At 47.5% G+C, this 14,218-nt stretch overlaps 1 protein-coding gene across 1 annotated transcript; it reads left to right on the plus strand.

Annotated features, from left to right (window-relative positions):
* The first annotated feature begins 5,685 nt into the window (after positions 1-5,685).
* Positions 5,686-13,808, plus strand: LOC129678081 (X-linked lymphocyte-regulated protein 5C-like). The gene is made up of 8 exons (XM_055608762.1): positions 5,686-5,755; positions 6,224-6,317; positions 7,216-7,250; positions 8,307-8,424; positions 9,573-9,672; positions 11,079-11,177; positions 13,509-13,613; positions 13,707-13,808. The coding sequence occupies exons 1-8, from the start codon at positions 5,686-5,688 to the stop codon at positions 13,779-13,781; spliced, it is 696 nt and encodes a 231-aa protein (XP_055464737.1). The 3' UTR covers positions 13,782-13,808.
* The last annotated feature ends 410 nt before the right edge of the window (positions 13,809-14,218 follow it).

Raw genomic sequence — 14,218 nt, forward strand, 5'->3', positions numbered from 1 at the left:
CCACATTTGTCTGATCCTCAAAAGAGGCTCTCTGTGCTTGACGAGAAGGACTACAACACAAAGAAGAACCACAAAGGGCACATATGCCACCTATGCTCACTCTTTACACCAGGATGCAATTTTGATTCCTGCTATTACCCAGGCACCACTAGGCACAGTGAGGCAGAGCACTGTGGACTCAGGGCTCCTGTGACACAGCTCTTCTTGGGAATCCCCGTTGCCCCACGTCCCCTCTGTGAGTGTGGGCACACCAAGCATGGGGACCTCAGACCTTATCCTAGGAATTCCTAACCTTACAGAACTATGGGGTGCAAGTGACATTCTCCTCAGTCCCTCAGTTCTTCCTTTCCCATTCTCTGTATCCATAAACAGCTGGTAGTATGCTCTAGCCCTCCTACTTACTATGCAAATGTGTAGTGTCTTTGTTGTTGCGTTCCCATCTAACCCTTACTGACTACAAATCTGATCTCACAATAAGTAAAGGAGACCAGGTGTGTCTCAGGCCATACCTACTGGATGATGCAATACTAAATATGTATGATGGAGGTATGGAGCTCAATTTAGGGATCACTAGCAGAACCTTTCCTCCAATGAGGCTGTCTCATTTTGCAGGGCTGGCTGGCTTCCTTTGATCTGGCCCCCTTGCAATCCTGAGCCTTGTCACAGAAGTGTCACAGAGGAAAACATAAGCCTGACAATTACTTTAAGCTGCCTTCTGTAGGACTTTCCTTGAACATGTCCTCTAACAAGGCTGAATGAACACCATCAGGCCCAAACATGACCCCATCATCCAGGCACCGTGCCTCAGAGGGCACCCTTAAAAGCCACAGATGTGCGAACTACACTTATAGATTGCACACCTTCTACCCCTTGCAGGCCAGCACACACTTCAGCTTCCCTCAGGCAAGACATTCTCAGACCTACATACTTCAGTTAGAAAACATACCTGGGAAGACCAAGTGTGTGTTCAATCCCACAAGCCAAGGTATCCATGCAGCATCTGTAACCCAGTCATAAAGAGATATGTGTGTACTCATATCAGGCCACACTCTACCCCCAACCTCCAGTGTGTATTCCATCTGTGTATGCCTGTTGTTCCAGGGCATATAAAAGGCCTTGACCTTCCTACAGCCTGAATAAATGTTATCTGTATTGTCACCTGCCTCCACCATTTCAGGCATCCTCTGCCTCCAGGCCACTACTTTCAACCAACCATTTGATGAAATTTATGTGATAGGTACCTTTACACTGAAAACAGCAGTATCTTCTCCAGAGGCCCAAGGAGAAGGGTGGTAGGTGGAATCCTGAAATCGCTGTCTCAGCACGTGCTTTAGCCTTTGGTCTAAAGGCCTTTTATCAAGACCTAGCACACAGTCTCTGTGTGTGAAGTCTAGTCAAGTTTTCTCCAGATGGGAACAATGGCTTCTCTGCCTGTGAAAAGACAGACACATGTGTGGGGGGCAGTCTAATGAGAAGATGCAAGAAGAGTACAGTGTATATTGCTCACACCCAGGAGCAGAGACACACAGAGGGATCCAGATGGGCAGATGAGTTACAGGGAAAATGCAGCTGCACACCCTGTAATGCCCAGCTGGTGCCTAACCCATCCCTGAGCACTGTAAAGTCTCAGACACAGACACAATCTAGTGCCTGTTGAGGGGACAAAGTCTGCCCATTCCTCTGGTGTTCATATTGCCCCGATTTTTTTTTTTAACCTCAATCTGCCTAAGTGTGATTAGTGGCCAGTACAGAGGCAGCTGTCTTTCAGAGACCTTTCTTACTTCCTGCGTCAGGTATCTAGGCCCAGAGAGTATCACCACTTGGCATTAACAATCCTCCAAGGGAACTGCTGGTCAGCACCCGCCTCCCACTCCTAAGCCCCAACCCCAGCCCCATGCACCCCCATTTACCTCATCCTTAAATGCCTTCCAAGTTCTCTCTAAGACAACAAAAGCCACAAATATCTAGGGGTAAGGAGCTGTCACACAAACACAGTCATCCTGTCAAGAGCACAAGTGACAATCCTAGCCAAACAGAGAGGAGGCATCCATTTACATGTGTTGGCGAACTATGCTTTCAGGGCCTGAAACAATAAAGCTGGCAACAAAGCCTTGTCACCTAAGGACAAAGAGACAGGGCTGGGTCCTTGGGGCTTCACTTCAAACAGTGGTAGTGAGAACCTCTCCTGTCCCATGAATGAGCACACAGGCTCCCAGGGCACACTCACAAGGTCAGCTGACACACTCATTCACGTTGGCTGCAGGCACCTACCTGTGTGCTTTGCATGTCTCTAGTGATCTCACCTCTTCAGTCTGTGAATATTCTTCGCAAATGCAACTGTAACCAGGAAATTTCATCATGAGGGGCTAATTCAGGATCTTTCCACTATGCCTGGGACTGCTGTGAGCTTTTTCATACCAATATTTGCTCAAATGCCTCTATTCAGGGGAGTGGCCCATAGACCTAGGGGTGGAGTGACTGTATGATGGGCTGATGTAGCATTTCCTCCCCACAGTAGATAGGGCATTGAAAATTCCTGAAATAACAGGGCCTTGGGATTCTTCCTGTGATGAACAGTAGTTTTTTTTTAATTAAAAAATAATTAGTTATTACAATTTATTAACTTTGTATTCCAGCTGTGGCCTCCTCCTTCATCTCCTCCCAATCCCTCCCTCTCTCCCACCCTCCCTCCCTCTTCTTCTCCTATGCCCTTCCCCTAGTCCACTGATAGGGGAAGTCCTCCTCCCCTTCTATCTGACCCTAGCCTATTAGGTTTTAACAGGACTGGCTGCATTGCCTTTCTCTGTGGCTTGACAAGACTGCATCCTCCAAGGGAAGGTGATCAGAGAGCCTGCCACTTAGTTCATGCCAGAGACAGCCCCTGCGCTGTCTCCTCCAGGTTTTTCTATCTCCGATTGAGGTATCAAAGCAGAGGCTGAGACTCATAGCCAAACTTTGGGCAGAGGGCATGGAATTATGAACAGTAATTCTTAATTTCCTTAAGTAGTAGAGTGGGGGCTGGATTTAACTGCTGTCATTGTATGTTTCTTGCATTTCCTAAGGCCAGATATCATGGACCACATGTTGTGAGCACCCATGCTCCATGCGTGCACGGATGACTGGTGGTGAAGCATGGTGCACATAGATCCACAGCCCTTGGCAGAGGACAGTAGGACCAGGAAGTGTCAGAGCCCAAGCTGAATGATACTGTGATAGACAGGAGTCTCACTTACCCTTCAGATTGGACAAGCACCTGAAAGCAATCAGAAAGGGGGCCCTGAGCACTGCAGTTCTAAAAAGGCTGGTACAAGACTATACCATGCATAGGAGACTAGGAGACTCCTGTCTCTGACGCTTGTGTACTTTTGCAGTGGTCACTGGACACCTGGGTCTCCCAGAGAAGCAGCCATGAGTGATGCTTAGACAGAAGGGCCTTAGTGGGGCCCAGTGTACTTGCACAACCACAGACACCAGTCAAGCACTCACATCTTCAAGCCCCAAGTTATACTCCTGTGATTTCTGGGTGGGGGTCACATAGGAGCACCTTCAGCTAATCTCTTGCATGGGCACTTGCTATTCTTCAGAGGCCAGCATCTTTAGCTTCTGCATGTGAGGAGTAGTCCTGCAAAAGGAGGGTCTTGGTGATCGTCCTGAAGCATTTCATTATAGATGAGTGACTAGGTATTAGTGCCCACGAGGTGACATCATGGGCCTCCCTTCCACCCTGGAGTGGACAAACCTGAGAAGGGCTGCCTGGGAAAGATATGTGAAGTTTCTAGGGACTATAAAGGAGTGGGCAGGAGAGCATGTGTACTCCTGCAGAGCTTAGGGACCTTTCACAAGGATCTCTCAGTACCCTTTGAGTACTTCCAAGATTCTGCATAAATCCATACTTCCACATGTGGGGGTATTGAAAACAGGAAGCAGAGTGGTCTGGGGCACTTTCGGCCTATCCTAGCAGAGTTCCCAGTTTACACATGCACAACTGAAAGCTCCAAGACAAGCATACAGGCTTTAGAGGGTTTGGGGCCTGGTGGGGTGTGTGTGTGTGAGAAAGATGGAACACTATTGTTGTCCAGGCTCACACACAGCAGACATGTAGAATACTTTCCTGAAGTAAGGAAAACCTGACACCACCCTGGAGGAGAAAAAAGGTCTCAGGGATTGTGTTGAGCTATGTATGTTCATGTAGGTGAATGACTAGGTATTGAGACCCAGGATAGTCCCTGAGATGGAGGTGTGAAGCCTGAATTCCACAGTGGAGTGGAGGAGGCCAGCAAGGGCAGTGTGGGAAAGCTTTGATACAATGCAGGGAGTGAGCAGAGCGGGCAGGACAGCATGTATGCTTGCAGGACTAGGGATCTGCCACAAGGTCCTTGCTGAAGTCCTTGGGCACAGGACACATTCATCCAGGTCTGCACTTCCACAATTGGACCTACTTAATACGGGTATGTAGGTGTTTCAGGTCCTTCCAGGCCTGAAGAGCACAATTTCCCATTCACACATGCTTGATTGCAGGTGGCCCTACCAAGGAAAAGGAGAGATAGGCGCTCGTATCATGTGTCCTTGCTTTTCCACAGAGGCAGAATCTTTTCCAAAGGGAGGCACAATTAAGCCGTGACCACTTTCTCATTGGGAAGCAGGATTCTGGGCAACAAGGGGGAGGTGTGTTCCTCTAGGTGAGTGAACAGGTATTACGACACAGGGTGGTTTCCTGAGGTGATGTTTAGAACCTGAAGTCCACCTGGAGTGACCTACGCCCCAGAAGGACAGTCTAGGAACATTTTGTGAGGGATGCAGGGTGTGAGAGGAGTGGACCAGGCAGCGCATGTTGCCTGGGGATGTAGTCAGGACCTTCCACATGGCCCTTTCTGAGGTCTCAGGGTACTACACATGTTCTTTCAGACCACACATCCACAGGTGAGCCTATCTGAAAGGGGGGTGTGGGTTTATCAGGTCCCTTGCAAGGCTTTAACACAGGGGTTTCCTGTTGATGCATGTGCGACCCCAAGCCCCAAGTCACACATGCACAATTTCCAGCTGGGCCACAGCAAGAAACAAGGATTGCCCAGTCTCACACATGCACACACCTTTTTTCACCCTATTGTAACAGCCCTCTACAGGCTGCTTATCATTTGGGGTGAGTGCATTAGGGAATCTCTGTATTTGGCTCCGGTGTATTCTTTGGGTCTCTCCTGCACCGGTGGGTCTCTGAGTTGCTTGTGAGGCATCCGGACTGAAAGTGGGTAAGGATATCACCTGATTGTGCAGCAGGGCTTAAACATTAAATACCCAGACATGGCTCCAGTGATCTCATTGGCCATCAGTGTGTTGGTGTTTGTGACTAGACACCAATGTTGGGTCACTTGGTTTGGGGCTAGGCCAAGCTTGTCCCATCCTGGGGACAACGAATCAGGAGGAAGGGCTGAGATTGAGGGCTACTGGGTTGTGGAGAGCTCTGCATTCAGCCAGAGGGATGGGACAGAATGTGATTGGACCTGGCGGGCTATTAATATTACCTTCCTGCCTCCTCTTTGAGCCAGCACAAATGCCAGGGCACATGGCCACAGGTGGTGGAGTCCTAGTCCCTGTTTCCATTGCAGTCATGAAGTTCTTCTCAGTGTCTTTATAATCTGTGCATGTCAACATTTCAGGAGTCCTGCCTGGCCCGGGAAGGCCCCAGCCATGTCATCCAAGGATAGGAAGGCCATAGAGAGAAGTGCCAAGCGCCGAAGGACAGATGCAGTCGCCTCTGGTAACAACTGATATGGGGCATATAGGGCTGGTCCCAATGGAGGTGACAGTCTACTACCTCTTGGCATGTGGAGTTCTGGGCCATCGGGGTCGGGGTGAGGGAAGGAACAGGGCTGTAGTCTGACACTGCCTCTAATACACATGTTCTGTGTTTCAGTCCCCACTAGACATTCTTAACCCATGGCACAGATGGGAGGCTCACAGAGCTGTTGGTTCTGGCCAACGTGTGTCTCTCAAGAAGCCCATGGGTCACAGGGAATTTCCTTTTTGAGGCTTGTACAAATTCATGTACCCCGATGTCAATAGGCTTGGATCGAGCTGAGTCTCACCTGTGTCTAGGGGCTAGCGGTAGGGGCATGAGTTCCTGGAAGACTGCTCTAAAACCTTTACTGGGCATGGGCTTACCCAACTCTAGAGTGAAGCTGTTTCTCATGAGGGGTGAAGAGAGCAGCACATTTCATTTGCAAAGGTTTTTCCTTTCTTCTCAATGCAGCAGAAAATCCAGCAGTTTACACCAGCGAGCTGGGCAGCTGTTCCTTGGGATCAAATGTGCAAGAGGCCAGGTGATGTCTTAGAGGAATGTTGGCCTGTTGAGTGAGGTAGTTTCAGTGAAGTCATATGCAGGTATACAAAGAAAAATTTGCCCTTTCCCTGGGAAATGGATCCAAGAGGAGAGTGTGCTGTTAAGCAAAGTAAGCCAGCATCAAAGAGACTCCTGTCTCCCGCCTTCTCTCACTTGAGAATCCTAGGTTATATAGAGGGCCATAAAATGATAGGACTGGAAATAAGGGGAGACTGGGAGAGGCAGGCAATACCCATTTGAGGGGAAGGTCTGGGGGTGCATTGGTTAGAGGCAGACTCTGGAGGTTGAACATAGTCCCATGGTATGAAATTTGAAGAGACACTGCCTGGGTGACATAGGACAGATGTCGGGAGGGTATTGAGGAAGGATGAGAGTGAGTATGGCTGGAGGGCGGGACACATGGATGAGTACAGCTTTATGAAACACGATGCTTGCATACAGTGAATGGATTCCAGTAAACATTCAGTATAAAACCCCCACCTGCCACAACACGACACAAAGCTACTGCTTGAGGAGAGGACCTACTTCCATGGAGCTGCCTGCAATGGGCAGGGAATATACCTGGAATGCGGTTTTCATGAGTTGCCCAATACCCAGGATGGGCTGGGGCTCCTGGGGGTACAGCTGACTTTCAGTCACCCATGCTCCAGTAAGTAGCCCTTAGCCATGTGCCCTTACACATCTGACCTGAACTCATTGGCTCACTCTGACAGTGTGAACACAGGAATAAAAGCAGTGACCCAAAGAGGGGGAAATCCAAATTTGCCCCATGTGAGTTCTAGTCTCTGCACAGCAGCATGCCTCCCCTTTCCTTCAAAGCAAACTTAGGGTGTTTGTCCTCAGTTAAGAGTTCTGTGTGCAATTTTTTTTTTTAACAGGGAGCCTGTTGAGAAGAGCATGCAAGACTTCAGAGGTATGTATGAGCAGATCATGGTAGACCCAGGGCTTTCATTCCAACTCTACAACCTGCGCATGGTGAAAATGTGGTCACTGAGGCCAACAGGACTCTGCAACAGTTCTGTCACCCACAAGATGTTTTGGAAGGGTAAAAGTGTCTTTTGGCCTCCAGGGGCTACCTTTCACATAACTTTGAAGTAGCTGCTGTGAGCAGGGAGAACTTGTAGCTGTTACTTGGGTGGAGGGGAGAGAGCTTCCTGCTTCCTGCATTGCTGGAGTAATTGCTACTAGGGATGATGGACCAGCAGATAAATCTCTGCTTTTTAACTTACTGCACAAGTCTTCGCATTTCAACAGCTGTTTTTCAAGTTCTGAATTAAGTCATTTTTCTGGATTTCCAGAGTTGCTCTTCCCCAGGAACCCCTGCCAAAAGAGGGCAGGGAAAACAACCTTTATTCTGTGCACATTTTTCAGCCTATAAGGAATGTTGAAAGCAGCACACTGTGGTCCAGGAAGAAAAGTGTGATAGCATGCAAACATAATGCATGCGTGCCACACTAGCTTGTAACCAGGTCAGCATGCCTCATGCCTCAAACTGTGGCAGTTTTCATTCAGTTCTGAGTCACATGTTTAGGTGTGCCTAAGACAGCATTAGTAGTGAGGCATCATCGGTTCTTTGCCTGTGTGCACAGTCATTCTGTACAAGCAATGATGTCTGACAGCATTGCTCCTTCTGATGCAGAGGAACCACTTGGGTTTTGAAGTATTCGGAAAATTCTTTGTTGGTGGTGGTCATCAGTCAAGCAGGATGCCCCACCCCTGTATTCCTAGCACTTAGGAAGTGGAGGCGGGAGAATTAGGGACTTTAGGTTGGCCTCACTTACCTGTTAAGTTTGTGACCAGCCTGGGCTACACAAGACCCTGTCCAAATTAAAAATGTATATACAACAACAAAGAGCAAAATGGATAGCAGATCTCGAGTTGTGTCATGTAAGATAATGTGTCCTGGATGAAAAAGCACTTCTTCCTCTGGATCTTGGATTTAAGGTATACCATTTCCTTTCTCTTATAGGTGACATTACCCAGATCCTCATGGTAGAGAGGAAGCAGTTTGAGAAGGATATAAATGCCTCTTTCAGATCCCTATATGAAAACCTGCAGAGTATTTTCAAAACCCAGCAGGAGTCAAGGTAAAATTGTGACCTTCTGTAAAGGAGACATTTACAGCCTTTACTCTTCCTTCCCAAGTACCTCCTGCCTGCCACCGTGGTCATGCACAGAGTGGAACAGCCAAGGAGATCTATGAAGCACTGCATGTTTTTTCCTCATGGTCTGGTCCTATTCATGACCGGTGTGACACGGCCCCCTTGTATGGAACTGAGATGTGTCAGCTGCAAGACTGGCAAGAGAACAGTTTCTCCCCTCTCACATAACAGTGCATCTAGCTTCCTGTAAGGCAAGCCAGTCCTCTGTGGTCTGCAAAACTTTACCTATCAGGAGATACCCCTGAAGCTCTCTTTTGTAAGTCATGCCCATGTGGGGAAAGGGTTGTGTGCAACCTTTTTTTTTAACTTTTTTTTATTTTTTATTAATTACACTTTATTCACTTTGTATCCCCCCATAAGCCCCTCCCTCCTCCCCTCCTGATCCCACCCTCCCTCCCTTTTCTGCATGCGTGCCCCTCTCCAAGTCCACTGATAGGGGAGGTTCTCTTCTCCTTTCTGATCTTAGTCTATCAGTTCTGTCAAAAGTGGCTGCATTGTCCTCTTCTGTGGCCTGGTAAGGCTGCACCCCCCTCAGGGGGAGGTGATCAAAGAGCAGGCCAATCAGATTATGTCAGAGGCAGTCCCTCTTCCCATTACTAGGTAACTCACTTGGACACTGAACTGCCATGGGCTACATCTGTGAAGTGGTTCTAGGTTATCTCCACGAATAGTCCTAGGTTGGAGTATGAGTCTCTGATCTTAATGTACTTCCCCTACAAGGGAAGTTTACCTTCAGAACCAGGACTTAGGCTGTCGGACTCTATAGGTTACTCCATAAGGGAAAGGAGAGAAGAGTCTAATTTCAAGCCAGAAATGCAATCTATAGAACCTTATGCATCAGAGCATCCTCTGTGTTCAAGAGAGGAGACAGAAGGAGTGTTGTCTTCTGTAGCAGCTTAAGACAAAATCCTTCTGGAGTGAGAGTCACATGTCTGCTTCTCATGAGTCAGTTTAATGCATCTTCCTTCCACCCCCGTCTTGCTCCTAGCTCTTGTTTCAAAAAGATGAGGGTGTTTTGTTGCCTTATCCTCACCCTCGATGAGCATGCTCAGTAATTGGTACTGTGTTTACAGGAAGGCCCGTCACTCAGTCTACTCTCAGATGTTTTGGCCCCTGTACCAGCAGTGGCAGGAGTTGGTGGAGAAAGCAAGGGAGCAAGAAGAAAAACTCGCTGTGAGTGTTGCTTTCCCTTGGAATGGATGCTCTGCTCCAGTTTCCAAAGTGGCAGGACTTCAGTGCAGCATATGGGGAGGGATGGGACAGGATGTGAGCTTAGGGAGACAAGGAGGGTGGTGGATGTGTTGAGGAGAGACTGGCCATACTGTCTGTCTCCCTGGCTTGCTTCTTTTTCTGTGGAGAGGTGACAAGGTCAGTGATGGGTTAGGAGCCAGCATGGGGGTGGAGTCGGAGGCTGAGCAGGCACTGCCTGGAAAGTGCAGGAGAAGGTATGGGATTGCATCATGAGAGGGAGCCCTTCATGATCCATGATGTGAGGACACCAAGGAGCAGGAGGCCCAACCTAGCCTTCTGACACAGTGATCAGGGATGCAGCATGGGAGAGGACAGTGTGGCTGTGGCAGAGCAGGTGGAAACTTATCTTTCAGTGGTTGGAGTTCAGACCAGCCCAGGCCCAGAGGAGAAGAGGGAAAGGCTTCACACCACGGTGGATGAGTGAAGATGACTGACTGGACCTTAACGTGGAGAGGAGAAAGAGGTTTGGGAAACAGGTACTACTAGACTCTGAACAGTGTTGTCTTTGGGGCCTCACTCTTCTTGGTAGAGGGTGGAGCTGCCCTCCTGGAGATTCTGACTTCCAAAGGTGGCAAAGCAGAGGCTGGAGTACTGGGGGAAATGGAGGCCTTGTCCAGTCTAGTGGTTCAAAGCATGGCTTCTGGCATGCCAATCGGTCACGGTCCAGTTACTTGCCAGTTTTGCTAACTCAGGAAAAGAGTTTACCTTTGTGCCTCCGTTTCCCAGGAGGGAAAGCAGACCGGTGGAGAATCCCCTACCTTCTAGACTTGTGTGTTGGATTTTTCACTTTGTTACATGTTGCTATGGAATACTGGACAGCAGGAGCCGGTATATGGTTGCGGTCTTCCCTGTCATTCTTGTTTGGTTGATAATGTAGTTGATGGAGTGTCACAGTGTGCGAATGACTGATTGATGAGGAAGGCTTAGGTCAGGACTTTTTTGGAAAGAAGGGTTTCCTTGGAAGCTAATCTACGTGCTTGTTGAATTTGACAAAAAAAAAAAAAAAAAAAACACTTAGTGAGAACTGGGCCACAAAGGAATATTTTATACTTAATTTTGGCGAGGTGGGAATTCATGGATTAGTTGGATCCCATGTTAATTTTGAATGAGTAACTATTTCATGGGAGTGTTGCACGGGTTTGACAGATTATCTTACTCTGTGATCAGTTAGATAGTGTTATGTTGCTTTTGGTATTGAAGGTCACGTTGTCTTCAGATTTGATCATGACTGGCAGAACATGAAACATCACGGGAAACGATACCTGTAAGCAACTGGGTTAGATGTTCAGTTTTTACTGACACTTTGCCATTGATTTCCTCTATTTCAGCTTATAATTCAGCAGCAAATGAAAATTTTAGAGGAAGTTATAGCAGATCATGAAGTCAAGCTTGAGAATGCTAAAGATATGTGTGATACATTTTGGAAGGTCAGGTAGATTGCACTTATTAACAAAACACACCCTTATTTCACACCATGTGTCCGTAAGAGCAGAAGACAGATTACCCTTTTCTCAATTTTGGGGAAAAGTAATTAACTTTGAAATTAGTGATCACATTCTCTTGGGAATATTTTCCTAGCACAGGATGCTAGGGTTTGTTTATGCTGGGAAACTGATGATCTTTTGGAGAGAGTGTTCTAGCATAGAGCTGCCGGCTGGAAATTTGCTTAGAAAGCAAATCATCATCATAGTGATGAATTATTGACCTCTGGTGAAACTTTGATATTCAAGTGAATAAAGACATCTGGGGATCATGTTCTGGTTTTCTTTGGTTCCTTTCATTTGGAACGGTGGATGAAATAAGTAGTAGGAGAGGGTAGCTTTTATTTTCTTTCTTGTGAGTCTTCTGGTGTTAGCATTATTCTTGGTATTGTTGGTCATGTATTTCAACAGCTACTGAGGAGATGTGGGGAATCAAAAAGCTGGTAGAGGATTAACCATCTTTGCATGGATCGAGAGCTGCCTGCTGGCAATTGCACCCTGGCTGTAGCTCCATATCCTAAGTTACCTCGGCGCCCATCTATATATCCAGGAGTCCAAGCAACCCTTCAATGGCAATTCTTTTTGATGTTCTTGTTAAAATATACTATGGAATGTCTCTCTTCAAATCTGATTTAGACACCTTGACAAAAGTGTTCTGTGTGTCCCAGCAAACTTTTTTTTTTCAGGATACTAGTGAGAAGCTAGGTTTGTTTGGCTGAGCAAGCATGAGTATACCCCACTTAATAACCTAGTGAATATCCCTAGAATGCATGTGTAACCCAGACATGGCAACATGTGCTTATAATCCCAGAGCCCTGAGGGTAGAGACACAGGGATCCCTCGTGGTTGTAGGAATACCAGTGGAGTTAAATTGGCAAGCCCCGGGCATAATGAAGACCCTGCCTCAAAAAGTAATATGGTGAGCAGTCCTGGAAGGCACGCTCACACCTAAGATTGAACATATATGCAAACATGTACACATGGAGGAAATTACTTTCAGATTTTTATGATCTCCGGCCTCTACACATGGGCACACATACACAAACACCTTTAAGCACACACCGGCACACACAGACCTTGAGAGCCCCCTACACACACATTCAGTCCTTTAGGAAGAGTCTAAGAAAGTGTAGCCCCAGTGCAGCTGAGTACTGCTTGGGAGCCCACCAGAAAGGCTTGCTTCTACCTGTGAGTGCACTGTGTGAGCAGCACCACAGAGAGATCCTTTTGACTGGGCATCTCTGGCCTCCCAGGTGGTCCCGGCCTTTCTGTCCTGTGCTCTTCTGCCTCTCTCACTCTCTTGATCTCCCTCTGCTCCTTCACTCAACCTTTCTCCTTTGTTAGTCCTAAGCTTTGAGGGGTTGTTGTCCTGAAACAGGGCCTCTTCAAACTCTTCAGTATTTTCCAGTGGCTTTCCTTCTTAATTCTCCCTGCTTCCTCTGTGTCCTCTGCAAACACCCTGCCCCGCCCCCAGAAATTCACTGGCTGCTTCTGTGTGTCTTCCCTCCTCCCAGTGCACCAGCTTCCCCTGAAGTGGCTCCTGTCCCCTGTCCATGCTGCTTTGCTTCTGCTCTTCGCCAGAGAGCTCCCTGTGCCTGGACTTCACTAAGGAAATCTTGTGTTTTCACCACTGCAAGTCACCATTTCTGTCCTCTTCAGCCAAGGGCCCAGCAAGGTCCCCTTCCATACCTCTTTTCAGCCAGCATGCATGCCACCTGTCCCTAAGCTCCTCTGGGCCTTAGGAATAGGTAAGAGTCCGGACAAGCATGCATTTTGCAATTTCTGGACAGAAGTGACCCACTTCTTTCTCCTCTGGATCCACCACTGCAGTGTTCTTTGAGAGATCAGAGGAGATTGAGTCCTCACTCCAGCTTTTCTTAGCTTGAAAAGTCATGCAATTGCGTACTGTGTCTTCTCTGTGAAAATAACATTCTAGTGGACACAGTGAATGAATGGCCCCTTCCCCCAGGAAAGCTCTTGTGGGAGTCTGCGCCTGTGTTTCCATGTCTGCTCCTTATGGCCTTTAACTGCTCATCCACCCATTTTCTGAGATAAGTGCCTTAGCTGTTCTGATCACACAACAATTCTACCTTCAGTTACGGCACCTGAACTTCCTTGTGGAGTGGCCATATAGGTGCACATCAAGTCACCACTGTTATTATTTTTTAATTCATTACAAGCATCATTTAGATATGCAAAGCCGGTGCTTTTAAAATTAAGTGAGGTGAGGAGTCAAGTTGGAGCTTCTTCTGGCTCAGGTAGAGGTTTTTGTTTCAGAAAGCCAAGGACTTGTGTGATCATCGCAAAACTTTTATTGGCAGTCACCAAAGTGAAGTGGAAAGGGAAATCTCCAAGGCTAAGGACAGAGTTATCATGAAAACCGTAAGTCGTGTGTCTGTAACACTGTGTGTCCCAGGCTGGATTCCTGTTGGCAGAGATGCAATAATGATTCTCTAAATCTCCGTTTTCAAACAGCAAGAACAAGATTTGTCCGTTGTTGAAACATACCTTCAGTCCCTGATCCTTGACAGCTCTGAAGAAACCATCTGAAGCTCACTGTAGGATGCGCAGGGAGCATTAGCCTTGCTAAGAGGATGTTAGCAGTAGCCAGTGCAGCTCCCTTCTCTTTATTTTTTACGAATAAGATAGATTCTGTCAACCATTAAGTGAACCCCCAGCAGTTCTGTGAGTAGCAACAGTTAAGTGCAGAACCTCCATGGCAACAAGGGAGACACATTCTCCCCAGCCATGGCAGTTACATTTGGAAGCAGATGTCATTTGATTTTTATGGTTGGTTGCTTTGGTTCTCTGTCACTTCCCAAAAGTGAATGTTACCTTACTTAGTCCAGAAAGAAGTAAATAAAGATGGGGCCGGTATTTCTGTACATGCTTTCATGTACTCCTTAGGTCACAGAGCCAGTTCCAGTGCAAACAGGCCTTTACAGGAAAACCAACCCAGCATGTTTACTCAGACTTGCTGAACACAA

Source organism: Psammomys obesus, unplaced genomic scaffold, assembly GCF_907164565.1.
Source record: "Psammomys obesus unplaced genomic scaffold, mPsaObe1.curated_primary_1811, whole genome shotgun sequence".
NCBI lineage: Eukaryota > Metazoa > Chordata > Mammalia > Rodentia > Muridae > Psammomys > Psammomys obesus.